Raw genomic sequence first — 20,940 nt, 5'->3', positions numbered from 1 at the left:
TCCCTCCTTGTTCCCTTCGGTGCATTCCCTTGATGATGAAGCTTCTTGGATTTCCTCTTCTTCGGAGGTTGAGCATCTCTCAACCTCGGAGTCCTCCTCTTGGTCTTGATCCAATGAGTCGCCCTCTTTGGATTCTCCTTGATTTGATACAGTGGAGGGGATCTCATGAATTCTTGCCAATTTGCTCCAAAGCTCCTTGGCATCTTCAAACTCTCCAATTTGTTCCAAGATGTTGCTTGGCAATAAATTGACCAAAAGCTTGGTCACTTTGTCATTTGCCTCACATCTTTGGATTTGGTCTTTGCTCCACTTGCTCCTTTTGAGTACTTTGCCCTTGGAATTTGTGGGAGCTTCAAAACCTTCCATGAGAGCAAACCATTGCTCTATCTCCATCATAAGAAAATTTTCGATTCTTGATTTCCAAGAATCGAAGCTTGTAGATGAATATGGTGGAGCCACCCTTGTGTCAAATCCAAGTCCATCTTGGAATTGCATCTTGAAGTTGAGCTTGATAAAGTCTTGAACTTGAAGAATTTGCTTCAACTTCTTCACCCTCTAGCTTTTCTTGTTATGCTTGACCCTTCCGGCGATGATTCCGGTGAAGAGCGGCCTTGCTCTGATACCACTTGTTAGGACCAAAAGTAGCTAGAGGGGGGGTGAATAGCTCGTCGCGTTCTCTCGGTGCTCGGCGTTGCTTGTTTCTTCAAGAATATGCAGCGGAAAATACAGAAACAAATGCAACAACGCTAACATGGTTGGTTTACTTGGTATCCACCTCACAAGAGGTGACTAGTCCAAGGATCCACACCACGCACGCACCCTCCACTAAATAAAACTCTCCTTTGTGGTAACTACCAAGGGCGGAGAAGCCCTACAATACTCAATACAAGAAGAGAGGGAAAGGATACAAGAAATACAAGCTTACAAGCTTACAATGAGTACAAAACCCTAACCCTAGCTTCTCTTCTTGGCTTTGATCCGCCTCTTGACTTGGAGAGCTTCCAAGATCCTTCAAGAACTGGCGATCTGAGCTTTGTGAGCGCTGTGGAGGAGTTGGCGAGAGCTCTGGAGTGAATCGGTGAACTTCTTGCGCAGCCATCGAACGCCTGCAGCTATAAACGACGCCAACGGTCGGATCCCGATCGATTCGAATGTTCCCAATCGATCGGGGAGGCTTTGGATCGATCCACGGATCGATCCAGAGCGCCTCTGTGCTCTGGAAACGCGCCTGGATCGATCCACGGATCGATCCAGCGCTTATCGCGCGAAGCAGCCGCGTCCCAATCGATCCACTGATCGATTGGGACCTCTGGATCGATCCCAGAGGCTCTCTGTTCGCTGGGACAGGTCTGGATCGATCCACTGATCGATCCAGAGCCTGGATCGATCCACTGATCGATCCAGCACTTGGTTTTTGTCCAAAACCAAGTCCTAAACCTCCCAAACCAACATCCGGTCAACCTTGACCTGTTGGTATGTCATGCCTAGCATCTAGTCACTCCCTTGACCTGCTAGGACTCCCTTACCAAGTGTCCGGTCAATCCCTTTGACCCACTTGGACTTTTCTCTGTGCCAAGTATCCGGTCAATCCCTTTGACCTACTTGGACTTTTCTTTCATGCCAAGTATCCAGTCAATCCTTTGACCTACTTGGACTTCCCAGCACCAGATGTCCGATCATCCTTGATCCATCTGGATTTTCCCTTGCCTGGCTTCACTCACCAGGACTTTCACCTAGCTTCACTCACTAGGGTTTTCCATCTGCCTAGCTTCACTCACTAGGGTTTTCCATCTGCCTAGCTTCACTCACTAGGACTTTCACCTGGCTTCACTCACCAGGATTTCCATCTGCCTAGCTTCACTCACTAGGACTTCCTTCTGCCTGGCTTCACTCACCAGGACTTTCTTCTGCCTGGCTTCACTCACCAGGACTTTCATACTGCCTAGCTTCACTCACTAGGTCTTTCATTTTGCCTAACATCCCAGTTAGGACTTCCCAGTCAAGTATCCAGTCAACCTTGACCTACTTGACTCTTATTCAATCAATATCTTATTGTCAAACATCTAAACTCAAACCAAGACTCAGCTTGGTTACCCAGGTCAACCTTGACCTGAGGGATATTGCACCAACAGGATTGTGGATGAATGATTCTAAGAGTTTAGTTTCACTATGATGCAAGTTAATGTCCCTATACATTATTCATCTCCTTATCTCCATGCCTACATTTTGTAGGACTTCTAACTAAAGTTCAGCTTAACCTCGCCAAAATTACATTGAAAAGTTTACCCAAGTTCTAATGCTATTAAGTAAGGAAGTAACTTTAGAAAGTCCAGTTAAACGGTTACTCTAAGACACCCGGTCATACAATCCTAGAGTTATCCAATTTACTTTCTATCTGCAGATTAATGCAACTAAGTAGAAGAGGTAATCTAGAAAGTCTGGTTAAAGGGTTTTCCTCTGTCACAGGATCCTCTGTTCATACAGTTCTAGATTATACAAGTCACTTTCTAACATTAATTTGGGAGAAACCCTCTAAACTCTAATTAGATACTCTTTTATAGTAAATAAGTCTCCTTGCAAGAGGATCACCTTAGAAAGTTTGCTTAAAGGGTTATCCTCTGTCATTAGGTCCCATGGTCATAAAATCTAGCACTTCTGCTCTACAAGGTGACAAATCCACCATAATCCACATGTATATACTGTTAGGATCAACTTGTAGCTAGAGGGAGGGGGGTTGAATAGCTCATTGTTAGTTAGAGCCCTAGAGCCAATCATTTGATGATTGTATTATGGACTTGTTGTATCATATTCTAATATAAATAAAGATATTTATTTTTGGTTATTATACTTACTTGTATTGGTGCCAAATAAACTAAGTATAATAGCGTCATTGAGTAGAGGGTTCTTACTTATATCAATCGGTTAGTTAAACCGATAGTGAGATGATATAGGGAACGCTACTTTTAATCATTCCTAGTCGATTATTAACATTCAGGGACAATGTTAATGCAATAAGACTAGCATGTAGGTCAACTCGATGACTTGATCTCACAAGTCATTGATATAGAGATATCAAGTTGACACATGGGTATGTATTAGAGAATGTATACTGAATGACCCGCCATGACAAAGTATCATGGATCGTTATATGAGTGTCATATACTTTCTCATGTGACTATTAGTATGACTACTAGTCCTTAGACCTGAAGTCACCATAGTTCCCTACATAAGGAGTTATGTACTTTCGTTTCGTCAAACGTCACCCGTAACTGGGTGGACTATAAAGGCGATTACTGGTATGTAACAAATTATGCGGAGGGATGTGAGTGATGTAGATGAGATCTATCCCTCCTATATGACGGGAGTGACATCGATATTCTTGATAGAGTGAGACCACGAAGTGCATGACCATGCCCAAATGAGTCAATATGAGATATTGAGCTCATTTGATTTAGTGAGTTTACTTGGAGTTCAAGATTTAGATTGATTAGAGGATGACACGGTCTATGCCTCACATTGATCAATCTAGATGTCTAGGATAGAAGGACAATGTCATATTTTGTGAGGATTCACAATTAGTAGTCACAAAGTGATGTTGGATCTCAACATTCTTATAACTTGGGTAGTAATAATGTGTTGCTCTGATACCATTGTTGAGTTTTTCGGGCCGCGAAAATCACTTTTTCGCGTCGCGAAAACCCCGAAACCCCCATGCCACCGGATCCGTGCGAAGTAAAACTTTAAGAGTAGTGATACCACTGTTGGGTTTTTCGGGCCGTGAAAACCGCTTTTTCGCGTCGCGGAAACCCCGAAACCCCTATGCCACAGGATCCGTGCAAAGTAAAACTTTCGAAAAATATTACGAGTACGAGTTTTACGCTAGTTCTAAACTAGGAGAAGGAATTACCCTTGATGCGAAGCCCTTCGCGTATCCCGCTTTTCCAAGTGATGCCGGATCTCGAGGTTGTCAAGTGTACAACCCTCTAGAAGTATCCACACGAACAAATAGGTGGAGAAAACCTAACACAAAGGTGTGCTAGCACCTTGGTAAGGTTCGACCAAGAGAGGAGAGGGAGAGCTTGAGGAAGAAGAAGATAGAATTGAATTGAATGAAAAATGAAATCCATTCATTACAAAAGTGGCCGGCCACTTTTGGATTATAACCTCCATTCACATTTAATGTGGCCATTAAAGAGGAGAGTTGTAACCTCCATGAGGTGGCACACACATGTGCTAGCCTTGATGATGTGGCACATCATCATTGACCACTTAATGTCAACTCACAAATGAGGTGGCAAATGGTCAAGTCAAATTTGACCATTCATCTTCCTTCTCAAGTCAAGTCAAACTTAACCAAATCTCTCTCATGGTTGATCTAATCTAACCATTTGATTCAAACTAATTTAATATAATGAATCTAATTCATTTAATTAAATTGATTCAATGAGTCATAATCTAAATTAGACTTATTGAACACATGAATCAACTTGAGTCCAACTCAATTAGCCCAATTAGGATTACTTTTAATCCAATTTGATTCATCATATGAATCTAATCCTCTTTGTTCATCATATGAATCTAATCTCCATCTAATTGTCCTTTGTGTGTGACCCTGTAGGTTCTTATAACGTTGGCAATGCTCCTAAACCATTTAGGAGCATAAGTAATGAGCGGTATCTAGCAACACATCATTACTACTCAAGTTATAAGAATGTTGAGATCCAACATCACCTTATGACTACTAATTGTGACTCCTCACAAAATATGACATTATCCTTCTATCCTAGACATCTAGATTGATCAATGTGAGGCATAGATTGTGTCATCCTCTAATCAATCTAAATCTTGAACTCTAAGTAGACTCACTAAATCAAATGAGCTCAATATCTCATATTGACTCATTTGGGCATGGCCATGCACTTCGTGGTCTCACTCTATCAAGAATATTGATGTCACTTCTGTCATATAGGAGGTATAGATCACATCTACATCACTCACATCCCTCCGCATAATTTGTTACATATCCAGTAATCGCCTTTATAGTTCACCCAGTTAGGGGTGACGTTTGACGAAATCAAAGTACATAACTCCTTATGTGGGGAACCATGGTGACTTCAGGTCTAAGGACTAATAGTCATACTAATAGTCACATGAGAAAGTATATGACACTCATATAACGATTCATGATACTTTCTCATGGCGGGTCATTCAGTATACATTCTCCAATACATATCCATGTGTCAACTTGATATCTCTATATCCATGACTTGTGAGATCAAGTCATCGAGTTGACCAACATGCTAGTCTCGTCGCATTAACATTATCCTTGAATGCTAATACTTAACTAGGAATGATTAAGAGTAGTGTTCCCTATATCATCTCACTATCGGTTCAACTAACCGATTGATATAGGTAATAACCCTCTACTCAAGGACGCTATTATACTTAGTTTATTTGGCACCAATACAAGTAAGTATAATAACCAAAAACAAATGCCTTTATTTATATTAGAATATGATAGAACAAGTCCATAATACAATCATCAAATGATTGGCTCTAGGGCTCTAACTAACAATCTCCCACTAACACTAATGCCAATCAGTGTAGGCTCTAAGCCCCAATGACTTAGTGTGACCATCATGCTTTCTCTGTGCCAAAGCCTTGGTCAAGAGATCTGCGATGTTAGCCTTTGTAGTTACTCTGCAAATATTCACATCTCCTCTCTCGATAATCTCTCGAATGAGATGGAAGTGCCGTAGTATGTGTTTGGTCCGCTGGTGTGAGCGAAGTTTCTTAGCCTGTGCTATAGCTCCATTATTGTCACAATAGAGCTCAATAGGGTCAACGATACTAGGAACCACCCCAAGTTCAGTGATGAACTTGCGGATCCAAACTGCCTCCTTTTCGATATTCACCCCCCCTCTATCGAACGTCTACGATTTAACAACTAGGACTTTCCATCTGTCTATTTTCACTCACCAGGACTTTCCATCTGCCTGGCTTCACTCACCACGACTTTCACCTAGCTTCACTCACTAGGGTTTTCACTTGGCTTCACTCACTAGGATTTTCCTTTTGCTCGGCTTCACTCACCGGGACTTTGACCTGCCTAGTTTCACTCACTAGGTTTTTCACCTGACTTCACTCACCAAGATTTTCTAACTGCATAGTTTCACTCATTAGGTCTTTCACTTGACTTCACTCACTAGGATTTTCCCTTGCCTAACATCTAGTTAGGACTTTCCCAGTCAAATATCCGGTCAACCTTGACCTACTTGACTCTTCTTCACATCAAACTGGTCAGTCCTTGACCAAAAGGGAATTGTATCAAAAATCTCTCCAATCGGACGATTGCATCTACAATCTCCATGTATTGTCAAACATCAAAACCCAAACATCAAGACTCAAGCTTGAGCCAAATCAAGCTTAGTCAACCAGATCAACCTTGACCTAGGGATATTGCACCAACAATCTCTCTTTTTTTGATGTTTGACAATACCTTTAAGTTAGGATAATCCCATAGCCTCAACTTTTTTTTATGTCAATGTCTTTTAGATAATGAAGGCATAATTTAGACCCTACATTCTCCCCCAAACTTTCCTTGAGGGGAAAAAGGCTTAACTTAAATCCTACATTTCTCCCCCTATTGACACACATCACAAACTCTCCCCCTAAAGAGTTATTTAACATTGTTCATAATCTTACATGTTGTTCACAACACCACAATGAAGGTCTCATACCCTTCATTGTATCCAATACTCAACTTTGAGCACTCACACTCATAATGAAGGTCTCATACCATTCATTATATTCAATGCTTATCCTTGAGTATACTCCTATTTTACAATGAAGATATCCAATCTTCCATTGTTCTCCAATGCTTAACCTTGAGCATTCTTCAAAACGAAGGATTTACCACATTCAATGGTTTCAGAAAAATATTTCCATGTTTTTAAATAGTAGCTCCCCCTAAAAACATACTTCAAACTTTTGTCATTGCACCAACAATGACTTGAAATCCCTAAACCTTTAGGAAACCCAAAATTAAAAGTTTTGAGATTTAAACGATTCAAAAATTGAAACCAACCTCACCCTAAACTTCAATTTAGTATTCTTTAACCAATCTATCCTTGCTTTCATCATGAAAACTTTCTCTAAATGTATACAAATGTGTTTCAAGGGGCTAGGAATGGTTAAAGGGGATAAAAATGGCTTAAAGTGCTGAAATCATACTTTCTCAGCTAAAATTAGCCTTTTCAATCGATTAAGTTGGGACTCAATCGATTGACACCTACTCAATCGATCCACTAATTGATTCAGAGAGGTTCTGTTAGCAGAAACTGCCTCTGAATCGATTGCCCGATCAATCCAGGCGTGAATGGATCGATCGGCTGATCGATTCCGTGAGCTACTGCTAATGGGAAACACATCCCCAATCGATCGGCCCTCCAATCGATCGACTGATCGATTGGGACTCTAATTTTTTGAAATTCAATTTTAGCGAAATTCAGAAATGATGTTCAGTAGGAGCATGCATTTGAGATATCGAAGAATTCTCTTAACACATTCCCATGATATTTAGTAGGAGCATGCATAAATTGACAGACATGATTCATAGCGAAAGCAATATCGGGTCGTGTAATTGTGACATATTGTAGGGAACTAACAATACTACAGTAGATCTGGGGTCAGACATCGAAGAGGAGGATGAAGGTGCAGTGAAACCACCCTTAATGATTAGTGTGGAGATAGGACGTGCACCATCCATTTTAGCTCGTTGTAGGAGCCCAGTAATATATTTGCTCTGAGAGAGAGAAAACATCGTCATGTGGTTGAATTGCCTTAGCTCTTCTTAATCATGCCTCAGTTCTACTTAAATTTTAGGATGATGTCGTCCAAATTGCAGTCTATCTTATCAATCGTTTACCCACTCCACTACTTCAAAATAAGTGTCCCTTGGAAAGATTTTATAATTGTTTTCCATATTTCTCCTTCTTTTGTACCTTTGGTTGCGTATGTTATCCTTGGCTATGACCTTACTCTAATCACAATTTAAAACCTCGCTCTTTACAATGTGTTTTCCTTGGTTATAGTAATTTGCATCATGGGTACCGTTGCATTCATATTTTGACTGGTCGAATATATATTTCTCGACATATTACTTTTGATGAATCTCTATTTTCATTTGTAGTTGCTACCTCAGGATGTTATTGCTTCTCGTGGCTGGAATTTGAGGCGCCGGAAGAGGAATTAAAGAAGGAAGATAAATTTTGAGGGAAGATAAGGAAAAGGGAAAAAAAGCAAATTAAGGAGGTTTTAAAAAAAAACGAAGAATCATGACTCTGATACCATGTAGAAATTAATAGTTAGAGGAAAGAAATAATATAAAACTTTTTTGATGATCTTATTACTAAAACCAATAGACTTATTTATATAAGTTATTCAAAACAATAATGGAAAGATTAAATAAGGCATACAATCATAATAATTATAAACATAGTAATATAATAGACTTGGAAATATTATTTTTTCTATTTGATTCATATCGATATTGATTGTGATGTCAAATATAATAAATCATAATTGATTGAAATCAATTAGAGATTATTTCCTTATTGTCATTAGAAGCTAGGTTAGAGCTTTGACAAATGTTCAAGAGAGGGAAGAAGAAAAAGGAGAGACGGGAGTTAGGGTAGGAGAGGGAGAAGAGAGAACGTCAGTGGAGGGAGATTCGAGAATTGTAGTAGAGGGAGATCCGAGAATGATAAGAGAGGGAGAAGTTGTTGCTTTGCAAGGGGGAAATGAGAGTTAGGGCACGTGAAAAACTAAAGCAACCGAAGATTTTGATACAAGTAGTCTTCATTCGTGAAACGGAGAGAGAGGAATAAGATGGAGTTGACCATGGGCTGTTTACGAGTCATGGAGAATTGTTGCGTAATTTATAGCGCCTAATATTATTTTTATCTCTCTCTCTTTAGTGAAGATGATGAAATCGGAAACTGCTATTCACCTCCCCAATATATATTGACCGAGTCGATCATGTCACGTAGAAAACTGTTATTCACCTCCCCTTTAAGGATTAAAGTGTGAGATCACTGATCAGATCCTGCACCTCTCAAGATTATAAGTGTGAAATCACCGTTTAATATTATAACAGGTGAAGAAAGAGATTCATCATATTACGATATTCACTTCACGTGCTCGGATCGTGCGAGTCATTCATGTATATGCTAATCCATTACGTGTCACTTGACTATTGGTCCTGAATCACCGTAAATACGTGTTTTCTGTATAAAAAACGAGAAGCGCAACCAAAAATAAAAAATATATAAAAATCCCAACTTTTTATTAGAAGAAATCAACTCAAGTTGATGCTTCCCGGCGATCTCGCCTAGCGTGTCAAAGGACGGGAGAGCAGATCGGCGAAGGAGGGAAAGATGGGGAAGGCTTGGATTCGGATAGCTGTGGCGGTGAGCGCGTTGGCGATGATGGCGGGAGCGGGCCGGCGATACGGTCTCAACGCGGAGACGGCGCTCGAACCGTTCCGGCGGCTGTCTGAGAAGCTCGGGATGTGGACCATTCCGGTGTATGTGGCCGCCCATACCATCACCCTGGCCCTTTGCCTGCCTTACGCCGTCTTTTTCGAGGCCGGTGCTTCCCTGCTCTTCGGGTTCTTCCCTGCTGTGCTCTGCGTCTTCTTTGCAAAGGTCCTCGGCGCTTCCCTATCCTTCTGGATCGGACGGTTAGTCATCCCGATCACTTGTTTTGCCCTTTCGTTATCTGCTTTACTTTGATCTGTGATTTGGTTGCTTATAGTTGACGTCTTGATCTTCTTTACTTCATTCGCATGTGAAAACTATAGTTGAATAAATTGTAAGAATAAGTTCGATCATCCAAACTAGTCATCAGGAATATTAGTGTGTTAATGATTACTCATTGACGATGCCTCTGATTCCCTTTTGGAGGTTTATCATCTAGACATTGAAAAATGAAGCTTGCTAATTTCATTATTAGAATACTGAATCTGCATGACTTTGTTTCTACTAACAATGGAGGTCAGTTTCTGTTGTCATTGGGTAAATATTTGGAAGATCTTGGCCACAAGAGAGAAAATGTAGGTTTGTTGGTCCTAGAACAAGGGTAGGAGTTTATTATAATTATCTATACACATTAATTATGGGAGGCGCTTTTTCCATTAGGGTAAACTAAATGTATCTCATTTTAGTCAAATTTAGTGGACATGGAACTAAGTTAACAAAATTGGATTAATAAAAATCAAAATAAAATTTATAAGATATTTTTTTCTAACATTTCCATGCATGAAACTATAAATTTTGTTTAATTCAATTTTGTTCTGTTTAAATATTTTTATTTTCTGGGTCTAGAATCATAATTTTGGAATTTGAGAGATACTTGGAATACCTGTAAATTCCAAGGGAGCACATGTACTATACTGAAGAGTTTCGTGGGCTTGTTTGCTATGATGATATGTTCAAACTATTGGATATGTTTCACTTAAAAGAAGTGTAGTTATGTAAACACATAAGGATGGAAAACTGGTTCTACCCTAAAAATACAATAGCACACAACATGATTTTTGTATAATGGACTATTAGTTTAGAAATACTTTATGAAGTCACTTATTCTTAGTCTGCAAGAACACTGGTTTTAAGATGCTCTGTAGGATAATTTTTTAAATCTAGAACTTTTCCTTTTTACTTTACTTAAGGGTTCTACAGTTCAATAATAATAATGAAAAATTGTGTTTGTTGCATCAGTTTAAAGAGTTTATATTTGATGAAGAGTTGGGTTGTGAATTTGTTGGCCCTTGGTAATTTGAATGGAGCTTGCTCAACCTAGAAGTTGGTTGGAGTTCAAGATTTAGAAAGGACAAAACTTGAATGAGACTGCAAGGAATTTGCTTGCTGGAGTCACGCTCTATTACCCTAATCAGATGAAGAATCTAAGGAGAAGGAAAATATTCCTTTGAACAGGAAGCTTGTGGGTATTTATAGGATGGAGGATTTGACCAAATGGTCAATCAATTTGACCTTCTTGGACATGTGTCAAGATGTTTAGATTGGTTATCATTAAATTGATTATGTTTTATTTTTAATAATTATGACATACCAAAGATAAAGACAGTATTAACCAAGTTAAATACCTCATAATCAAAATTTTCACAGTTAAAGATGTGATTCAAAAACACATATGACCCTAGACACTCAAAGGAGAAATCTAAGGCAATAAAATCAATCTTCTAAAGATAGGAGACTATCCAAAAGAGCCTATTACATGTGTAATATTTGGGATTCCATCACCCATGAGAATCTACATATATTAGGTGATGGTATATTTTCACCCATGACTTGGTTTGGTTCATCAAAACTAGAGCAACCTTGACATACTATCACTAACAATCCACAAAATAGCCATCTCTTTTGATAGAGTGTTGAGTATTTCCGGTTGCCTAGAACTTTAACTCAAGTCTACTAAGACTGAGTTTGCCTAAGTTGAGTTCTATCCTCCGCTCAGTTATAGGTTCACCCAACTCATCTCACAACAACTTATGTGTGCAGGCTTCCTCTTGACTTCTCGTCTCTAGAATGCACTAAGCCCTTTTGGAATGCTTTCTGTGCTTCCTTCTCGCTCCACTGGTGTACTCTTTTACGAAGCTTCTCGTCTTGGATGCACCAAGCTAGTCAGCTTCCTTCCTGTGTCATCCTTTTTGCATACTTGTCTTTTGCTCCAAGTGTAGCCATCTCCAATACTCCTCATCCTTCGATGTTCCATACTCCCCTTGTCCTACTTCTACGGACTTGAGTCAACAGGTGTTCCTGCGTGTACTCCACAAGGCAAGGCCTAACTTAAACTCCTTTTCCCAAACATCCCCATGGTCAAACCACTCGAGGTTCCAACGATCTTCCCTTCAACGATTTGGGTACTAACATCTTCTTGCCAAAATTGGGTGTCAATCAAGGTCAACAAATGATTGTTGGTATTTTTCGACCAATCACTCGTGTGTTTAGCTCTGCATGAAATTCTTGTACCTTGTTTCTTGAAATGCCACCCTCCTCCAGAAGGTCACTATCAGTTGGACCATTGTAAGAAGTACTAGAGTCACCTAAGTGAAGGTACAAAATGCTTAATGGAAGAAGGTGCCAAACAACCACTAGAAACAAATTGCATAGTAAAAGGGTCTACTGGATAAATAACAAAGAAGTTCATTCTCTCTCCATTAATTTGATTTCAATCACATAATTCTCAACACGGAATGCCTCATTAATTTTCGTTGTGTAGTTTTGATGAATCATGCAAGGCCAAATTGCAAGTTCCTTACTGATATGAACTTTAGTTTCCTTTTTGTGAACTCTACTATATCTTATTACTTCAATTAAAAGCCAAGGCTCGAGAGTGACATAAGTTCCTCTAGGACAATAGTTGCTTGTGAAGTGCCCAGGCATTTTTAATGTGGTGTGGAAATCTTTTCTTATATAATATTCCTTGATTCACAATGTCACAAGATACCAAAGATCTATTTTCTTGATTCACATAGGCCTTGGGAATATTTTTAGTTTTTCGTATTTTTTCATCAAATCAATCTAACGCGATGCCTTCACATTAGTAGCAACAATTTCAATCTCATCTACGCTCCTCTTTTGTCATGGTTTCTATTTAAATTTTAAACTTTCCTATTTGACACATTTTGAACTCCAATTGTGAACTTTGATAAAGCATCAAATTGTGAGTTTAAACTTCTAGATGGTATATTCAAAATTAGGTCAAGCTTTACAAAGTTTCCATGCATACCATATGTTAGTATTGTAATGACATAGGGTCATATGCTGTATTTCTCCATTAGCATGCTTCTGTACCAATTGTGAGTACTGTAGGATCAATATGGCAGCTAGAGGAGGTGAATAGTTGGAATATGAAATAGACAATTTAAAATCTCAAAAGCAAAGTTTTGTAGCTCCTTCCTTTTAGTATGGATGGGAATCTAAAGTTCCTAGTCCACGGTCTTTGAACTCGTAACATGAGTCACCTCACAAACCCCCCTATTTTTTTTTATTTATCAGAGGAAGAGAAACCTCTTACAAAAATACAATGATATTGAAACAACAAAGTAAATCAAAGCATATGTAACCTAATAGAGTTTCAAGATAAAAACCTCAAGCCCAAACACGTAGACTGTCTTTACCCAAAGCCAAGATTATTGGTCATTTGCCATCTTTCATGGCTCACTTAGATTGCCTTGCTTCCGAATCTTTTCATTTGCCAAGAAAGCTCACTTCTCACTTCCGAGTCTTCTTGTTTGTTGGTTTCCTATCAACCTTGATTTATTAGGACTTCTATGTTTGGCAACACTTGAACTTCTCCTACCACTAAGTACTTTGTTACTCTTGGCCTACTTGGGTTTCTCCATTTACAAGCGTTTGTTGAACTTCTCAATTTGCCAAGGATGAAATCAACTTAACCTACTTGGATTTTTCACCCATTGCAGTTGCACTAACTTGTCAAATATTTTGCATATGCACACTTAACAAACTTCATTAGTAACCACAATATTAGCTAGGTAAACCTTTACCAAACACATGGAATCCACTTGGTCGAACTCAACCACTTGGAATATGATTGTACCAACAGATACTTCTAAAGTTGGGATGACAACTTTAATCCTATTATGGAAGCTACACATCCTGCATTATTATTTGTTGCTGAAAAAAATGAGAATCTCATTGCATATTTTAATGTCTCTCCTTGGAATGGTTGGAATATAAATAAGGCACCTGCTTTGTTTCTTATAAATGAACTATCTATATACAATATACAAGCATTGTTAGTTGGCCATAGAAGATATTCCAGGTTTTCTTCTCCTATGCCATCATGTATGATTTTTTCATTTTCATCAATACATGTAAAATAAATAACAAAGTGAGGCTTGAGATACAGCAGCCCTAGGTTTATAGGTAACATCAAACTCATTCTACTGCCCATTTCAATAATCTCCATATATTTTCCACTGAGGCAAGACTTGCTTTAAAGTTTTGTCTGGGGCTATTATTGGGTGTATTTCAAGGCCTAAGCCTTTTAGCAGTACATCCGTACATCTGCATATAAGAACTAATTGGCTCAACCTCCCTCTACCTTTGGTCTCTTGCCTTATCTTCTATCTTTTCTAGCATAAAATTTCTTAGCAGGCTTGGTATCTCCTCCTGCACTAGGTCCACCAATAATATCAACTATTATTGGCTTCATTTGCTTTTGGATTATTGTCAATCATCTTTCTTGTCATCTTCTTTATGTCTCCTTTCTTGATTAACTCATCTATTTGTTCTAGAAAAATCCCAAAAATTTTCTGTACTTTGACAAATCCTTGTGCTAATAACAAACTTTGAAAGATTTCCCTAAGCTTGTAGAGTTTTGTGCGGTCATGGCTCTTCTATAAAACCTTTTCAATTCACTAGCATTATGATTTCAGATTTTTTTTTTTTTACATCCAAAGGGATTGTTTCCAGGAAATTCTAATTTTGAAAAGATGGAGGTTTCCAAATCTCCAGGAAATTCTAATTTCCCATTTTTCACACACCTGTTGAGTATTGTCTCTTTTCAACACTTTGCTTGAGATTTTCTTTTTCTTGGTTAGAAGTTAGTATGGCTTCTGTAGTTATATACCTACTAGCGCATTCCACCAGGGTGGCAATCAGCTAATGATGAATAGAATTTGATAACTTCATTGTTTCATAAAGGCTTGTATTGCTGCCACATATTTCCTCAATTTGATTTATTTCAGTAGCAAAACAGGCTAAAAATTTGGAACTAGTTCATGTTGCCCTTGTTGATGTGAAGATCAACCATCATTTTGTGAGGATGCTTGCTTGCTTCCTGCAAAATGGTCTAAGAATTCTCTAGCTTGTTGGCTTGAAAAAATAGGCTGAGCAGGTAGGGTTGTAAACCATCAAAGTGCATTTCCCTTTGGAGTGGCAGGAAATGATTTGCATAGAGATGCATTGAGGCGCCAAATTATACCATATCAGATTGGGAAAATTCCCAAATGATCAGCAGGATCAGAACTTCTATCATATACCCCTGTGATTTATTGGCCTAAAGTTGTTTTGGAATCACCTTATTTATGATAAATTAAATTTGTTCTCTTCACCTTCCTAGTTAGGTCCTTTAGGTTTTCATTTGCCTGCTTTAGATGGTCAGCCTGAGGGAGAGTGCGAAATTTCATGTTCGTCATTTTTCTTCTTGGTTACCACCTCAGAAGAAGTGAGAGTACAGAAGAAATGATTTGCATAGAGATGCATTGAGGTGCCAAATTATACCATATCAGATTGGGAAATTTCCCAAATGATCAGCAGGATCAGAACTGCTATCATATACCCCTGTGATTTTATTGGCCTAAAGTTGTTTTGGAATCACCTTATTTATGATAAATTAAATTTGTTCTCTTCACCTTCCTAGTTAGGTCCTTTAGGTTTTCATTTGCCTGCTTTAGATGGTCAGCCTGAGGGAGAATGTGAAATTCCATGTTTGTCATTTTTCTTCTTGGTTACCACCTCAGAAGAAGTGAGAGTACACTCAACTGTAAGTGGAGGTGAGACCTACTGATGTTGCTCTTCATGTTGATTGGGATGGCTACACTATCTATGGAAGCATGCCTCTTACCGTACCAGTTTCTAGTTGTCATGATACTAAGAGTTGCACCTTTTTGATAGGAACATGTGCTCGATGAGCCAATCCAATAAAAAGGTTCGGACTTCTAGAGCTACTATTAATGCTGTTGTCGTGAAGGAAATTGTGATGCACAATTTTCCACATTGTTAGGATCTGCAATAGCTTGGCCAACCCTTTCTCTAGTGCCAATTTGTTTGTGTAAAAACAAAGCCAGAGCTAAAGAAAGATGATTATTTTTCTGTCCATTAATTTAATTTTAATCACAATTCTCAACATGGAACCTCACAAATATTATTAATCTTCACTATGTAGTTTAGATGAACCATGCATTGCCTAAATGTAATACTAGAGCCAAGTTTTTTCTCATATGTGTTTTTCAATAGTCATTACTATCCACTTTCTTCTTCTATCTTGTTAAGACCCAAGTTTGTTGTGAACACATTCCCTCTTAAGATAATATAAGACTAGTCAATCTCTCCCTTTCGACAACCTTCTTGAAGCAATTAAAGAGAGCATGTGTTATGACCTTTGGATATGGATCACGTAATGGGATGGTTTACCGGCTGATTGAAGGAATTAATATTTGTTTTCTTAGTTTTACGACCTTTACGACCTATTGTTATAAGGAGCCTAAAAGCCTCGTTGGAATTAGAGAACCTTTCGATCTTGGGGTTTGATTTCTTTTTTTAAACTTAATCATAATCTTTATTGCATCATTCCAGCAATTTAAATACAACTACTCACACTCCTTCATGAAGAAAGAAGAAGCAAACACTAAAAAAGAGAGGATTATTCTTACTAAAAATAAAATATACTAGACTCAATTCTACTAAAAATATTCAGCCTCAAATAAAATCAATTAACTACAGCTAAATCAATTATCTTGATATGCATCCTTCTTTCTAAATTTGTTGTGCGTGTATCTCTTGTATTTGATGGGCTCCAGATTCTCGTTTACTGCATGGGCTTGCTCACGATCCATAACATCGCTCCATAACATCGCTCCCTCTTGAAAAACAGGTTTGTCCGCAAACACGAATGATGGGTAATGTTCCATGATAGCTACCACATCTTCCCATGAAGCCTCAACAAGGGTTTGGGAACATCCACGGTGTGAGCGATAGTCGAGAATAGCATGAGGAGAGGAAATGTAATTTTCCTTATGTATGGGTGGAAGAGGGATGCAAGTGCTTAATTTAGAAAGCAATGAGTACTCCCCAAGTTAATGAGGACCAGGTGTGGTTAATTCGTCCCTGAATTCGCATGGTTTGAGTGCAGGTGCCTGTGATCGCATTGAGGGAAATTTCAACATCCTTGATGCGGTCTTGTTCATTAAAATATTCTAATCCCTCGAGCCAGAAAAGACGTTTGCAACCGTGACCAGGAGTGTAAAATTCATTGCAATAAAACAAAGACCCTTGGCACGTCGTTCTTCCATATTCGACTGATTTAATCACTTGATAAATGGTTGCTTCGATAGTTGGGTGGGCGCGCACCATGGTGTGACGGTAGTTTTAAATCGTTTAGAGTGGCGTTGATAAAGATGGGCCAAACTCAGCCGATGTGAGATCTTTTGGGTAGTGAAGCTCGACTTCCACAACGATATGATCTTGGAGGCCACTAATGAATATTTGAACTTCTTGTTTTGATGTTGAAGAACTCGCTCATGCCACCAATTGTTCGAACTTTCGCTGGTAGTCTTCCATGGATCTTGATTGTTAAAGTTTGGCAAGCTCGCCTAATTTATTGTTGCGAATAGGTGGCCCAAACCTCAGATTGTATAGATCCTTAAATTCCTCCCATTGAATATGAGGTCAATCACATTCTAGTTTGATAAACTATAATTGGCCATCTCTCTCAACGAGGGTAGGCCAACCTTTTTTTTCCTCTGAAGTGCGATGATGGAGAAAAAATGGTCACACCGATTGAGTCAACTCAAAGGATCAGACTCACCATCATAACGTGGGAAGCCCACTTTCAAATACTATGATGTATATGAGGATCCCTCATGGCCACGGTACCCTTTGCTCATGTGGGTTATGATGGTTGCTACTCTCTTCACCTGGATGGCTATTGTGTAATTGTAGTTTAGAGAAGACTTTGGACAATTCCTCCAGTTAAGTGTGGATGAATTGCTATCATTTCATTGGCGGCTTTATCCTCCTAGTAAATTTGAGAAAAACATCAAAGCGTTGTTGAAGTGCCTGTGAGTCACCCACTAAGATGAGCTCTAATACCAATTTGTTATGACCCTAGGATATGGATCGTGTAATGGGATGATTTACCAACTGATCGATGGAATCAATCTTTGTTTTCTTGGTTTTACGACTTATGGTTGTAAGGAGAATTTGAGGTTCATTGGAATTAGAGAATCTCTCAATCTAGGAGTTTGATTTCTTTTTGTAAACTCAATCATAATCTTTATTGTAGCAATCCAGCAATTTAAATACAACTAGTGATACTCCTTCACAAAGAAGGAAGAAACAAACACGGAATAAGAAAAGATTATTCTTACTAAAAATAAAAAATACTAGACTTAATTCATAAAAGATATTTGACTCAAATAAAATCAATTAACTATGACTGAATCAATTATTTTGATATGCATCATTCTTTCTAAATCTACCGTGCGTGTATCTCTTGTATTTGATAGGCTCCATATTCTCATTTGCTGCATGAGCTTATTCATGGTCCATAACAGCATGTTTAGGGAACCAAGGCATGGGAAGTTTATAATATTTAAGGTATTCCATATTGAGAATTATGTGATTAAAATCAAATTAATAGAGAGAAAATAATCATTGTTGTTATTTTAGAAACTGTAATCACAAGGAAGTAGCATGGTTATAACCACACTGAATTTATATTAATTTCCTTAAACCCAAATTATTAGTCCTAAGTTTCGAACATCAGGTGATCTGGCAACCTGATAATGACAATAATGCTACTTCATCCTATATTTTTAAAAGTAACATGTCGATTTTGCTATTTGAGGTGTGTCAAATATCAAAGAATAGAAGTCCAAGGTTGAGAAGTGGAGGGACCGTGTTTACTTGATTATAGTTATAGCTTCTCGAACACCTCCAACTAAGAGTTAAATGATGACCCATGCTTTCTTAAAAAGCAGTTGTTCTAAGATATCTAATGTGAACATTTGAGTTAAATTACTTGGTCAAAGTCTAATAGCCAGACCAGTTCAAGCCTATTCCATCACAAGTAAAAGTTATTCTCCTATCTATTTATTGGGAGTAGTGGGTGCATAGAGTGTGCTATGAGGCTATAGGGTGCATTGCCTTCCACACCACCTTGTGCAACCTCTGGTATGTCCTCCGTGGACTCCAAGTTGACGCCTGACAATGTGTTTAGGCACATTAAGGGTCTCCACTATCCTGAACAAAACTTGAGTCTGACTATCAGAAGCCACATTAGATGTGCAATCGAAAGACATGGTTGCTTGGGAAAAAGATAAAACAAGACAGTGAATCTAACAAGAATTGTGATGTGTCCTTTATACTGTTACTATCAGTCACAGTTTATCATCTATTTTCCTTGAGGTTTTACATGTCTTTCATATTTATATAGAAACAACTAAATTTCCAAGTTTGTTGCCAAGACATGACGATTGATGGGGAAATAGGTTTGAAGATTTGGTTGGCCTAGTCAAGTAATTTACAATGAATTACTCTAGATGTCTTTGAGCAATTTCTTTCTCAAACATAGAAAGCCATCATTTTACTTGTTTGATGCCAAACTATCAATGAAGCACGAGAACTCCAATCAGGTGAACTAGTTTGATATCCATCCATTATAGATGAGCTTAATAAATCCACCTTGCTGATAATGGCTAATATCCATGATTAGTGTTCATTGATTTATTAGTCACGTAGTTATCAGGCAATGTCTACTTCCCCTCGTCTTGTTTTTTGTAATCAGAAACTCTCTTAGCTGAAAGAACATGTTTCATTTCTAAGCTATGCCTTCTATATCCAAGTTGATAGATTTATTTATTGTTTGACAGGGCAATTTTTAGGAGTTCAAAATTGGCAAAGGAATGGGTGCATCGCAACAGATACTTCCGGCTCCTTGCCAAAGGAGTCGAACGTGATGGTTGGAGATTTGTTCTTCTTGCTCGTTTCTCTCCCCTGCCTTCTTATGTCATCAATTATGGTTTGGCTGCCACAAACGTGAAGTTCCTTGTTGATTTCCTTCTTCCTACTGTTATCGGTTGTTTGCCAATGATTCTGCAAAACACATCTCTCGGCAGTCTTGCTGGGGCAGCTGTAGCCTCAACAACAGCTTCCAAGAAGTCCCAACTGTACTCGTACATTTTTCCTTCACTTGGAATTGCTTCCAGTGTTCTCATATCCTGGAAGATAAAGACGTACTCTTCTGCATTTGCCGAAGAATTTAAGCAGCCTGTTTCTGCAAAGCGCTCCCTTGTAGATGATGATTCTGCTCAGTGATCATCCAATGAGAAGATTGCTGAAAAAACAACACAGTAGAACAAATGAATTAGTTTCAGATTGCGCGTGAAGTTCTCTCTAACCATTTGTAGAGCCATTCATATTTAATCCTATTCAGATTTGGACTAAGCAATGAAATTAGTTTCATGCGTGTGAAGTTTTCTCTAAGCATTCATAATATTCAATGCCATATTTTGTGACATCAAGGGCTGTTTTTGAAACCAGATCCAAAGGTTGAATCGCTCACAAGTTTTTATATGGAAGTGATCAAATTTGAGTGCCTCTATTGATCTGATCTAAAACAGTTGGGTTACCCTACAGTTCTAGATTTAATCAGTTGAATTAGCCTGTCAAATTCAATTGTGAAAATGTTGAGAATACAATAGTTAGTCATATCAACTAGTCTGTCCTTTGGAGTAAAATCATTTTATTTATCTTCTACTTTTGGACCCTTTAGTTTCTTCTCTCCCTTCTAGATCCTTCCAAGTAAACAAAGTCCTGGTTCAAGTTTGAATGTGTTTAAATTTGTCATATATCTCAATCATTGATTCTATTTTTTACTGTAAAGTTACCATATTTTTTAAGATTCAATGAAAAGTGTTCAGAGTCCATATATAATGAAAATGATCCCTTTTTCTTCAATTGTCATAGAAATATTCTTCATCTGTAAGATGCAAGGGAAGATTTGATATTTCTTCTTTCAATCGAATCTTTTAAATCTCGAAATGCAAAAGTCTGAGTTATAATATATTTGTAAAAAATTTTCTTTCAAATGGGACATGTGATCACGAGATAT

At 38.3% G+C, this 20,940-nt stretch overlaps 1 protein-coding gene across 1 annotated transcript; it reads left to right on the top strand.

Moving 5' to 3' along the window:
- The first annotated feature begins 9,318 nt into the window (after nucleotides 1-9,318).
- On the top strand, nucleotides 9,319-20,344 carry LOC121980414. The gene is made up of 2 exons (XM_042532440.1): nucleotides 9,319-9,742; nucleotides 19,700-20,344. Exons 1-2 carry the CDS (start codon nucleotides 9,438-9,440, stop codon nucleotides 20,142-20,144), a joined length of 750 nt encoding a protein of 249 aa, XP_042388374.1. The 5' UTR covers nucleotides 9,319-9,437; the 3' UTR covers nucleotides 20,145-20,344.
- Nucleotides 20,345-20,940: the final 596 nt, after the last annotated feature.

The sequence above is a fragment of the Zingiber officinale genome, chromosome 5A (assembly GCF_018446385.1).
Source record: "Zingiber officinale cultivar Zhangliang chromosome 5A, Zo_v1.1, whole genome shotgun sequence".
Lineage (NCBI taxonomy): Eukaryota > Viridiplantae > Streptophyta > Magnoliopsida > Zingiberales > Zingiberaceae > Zingiber > Zingiber officinale.
This window is presented reverse-complemented; position numbering and strand designations above follow the sequence as displayed.

Coding starts and splice junctions, on each gene's coding strand:
- LOC121980414 (XM_042532440.1), top strand. CDS start 9,438: ATGGGGAAGGCTTGGATTCGGATAGCTGTGGCGGTGAGCGCGTTGGCG. Junction 9,743..19,699: donor CTATCCTTCTGGATCGGACG/GTTAGTCATCCC, acceptor ATTGTTTGACAG/GGCAATTTTTAGGAGTTCAA.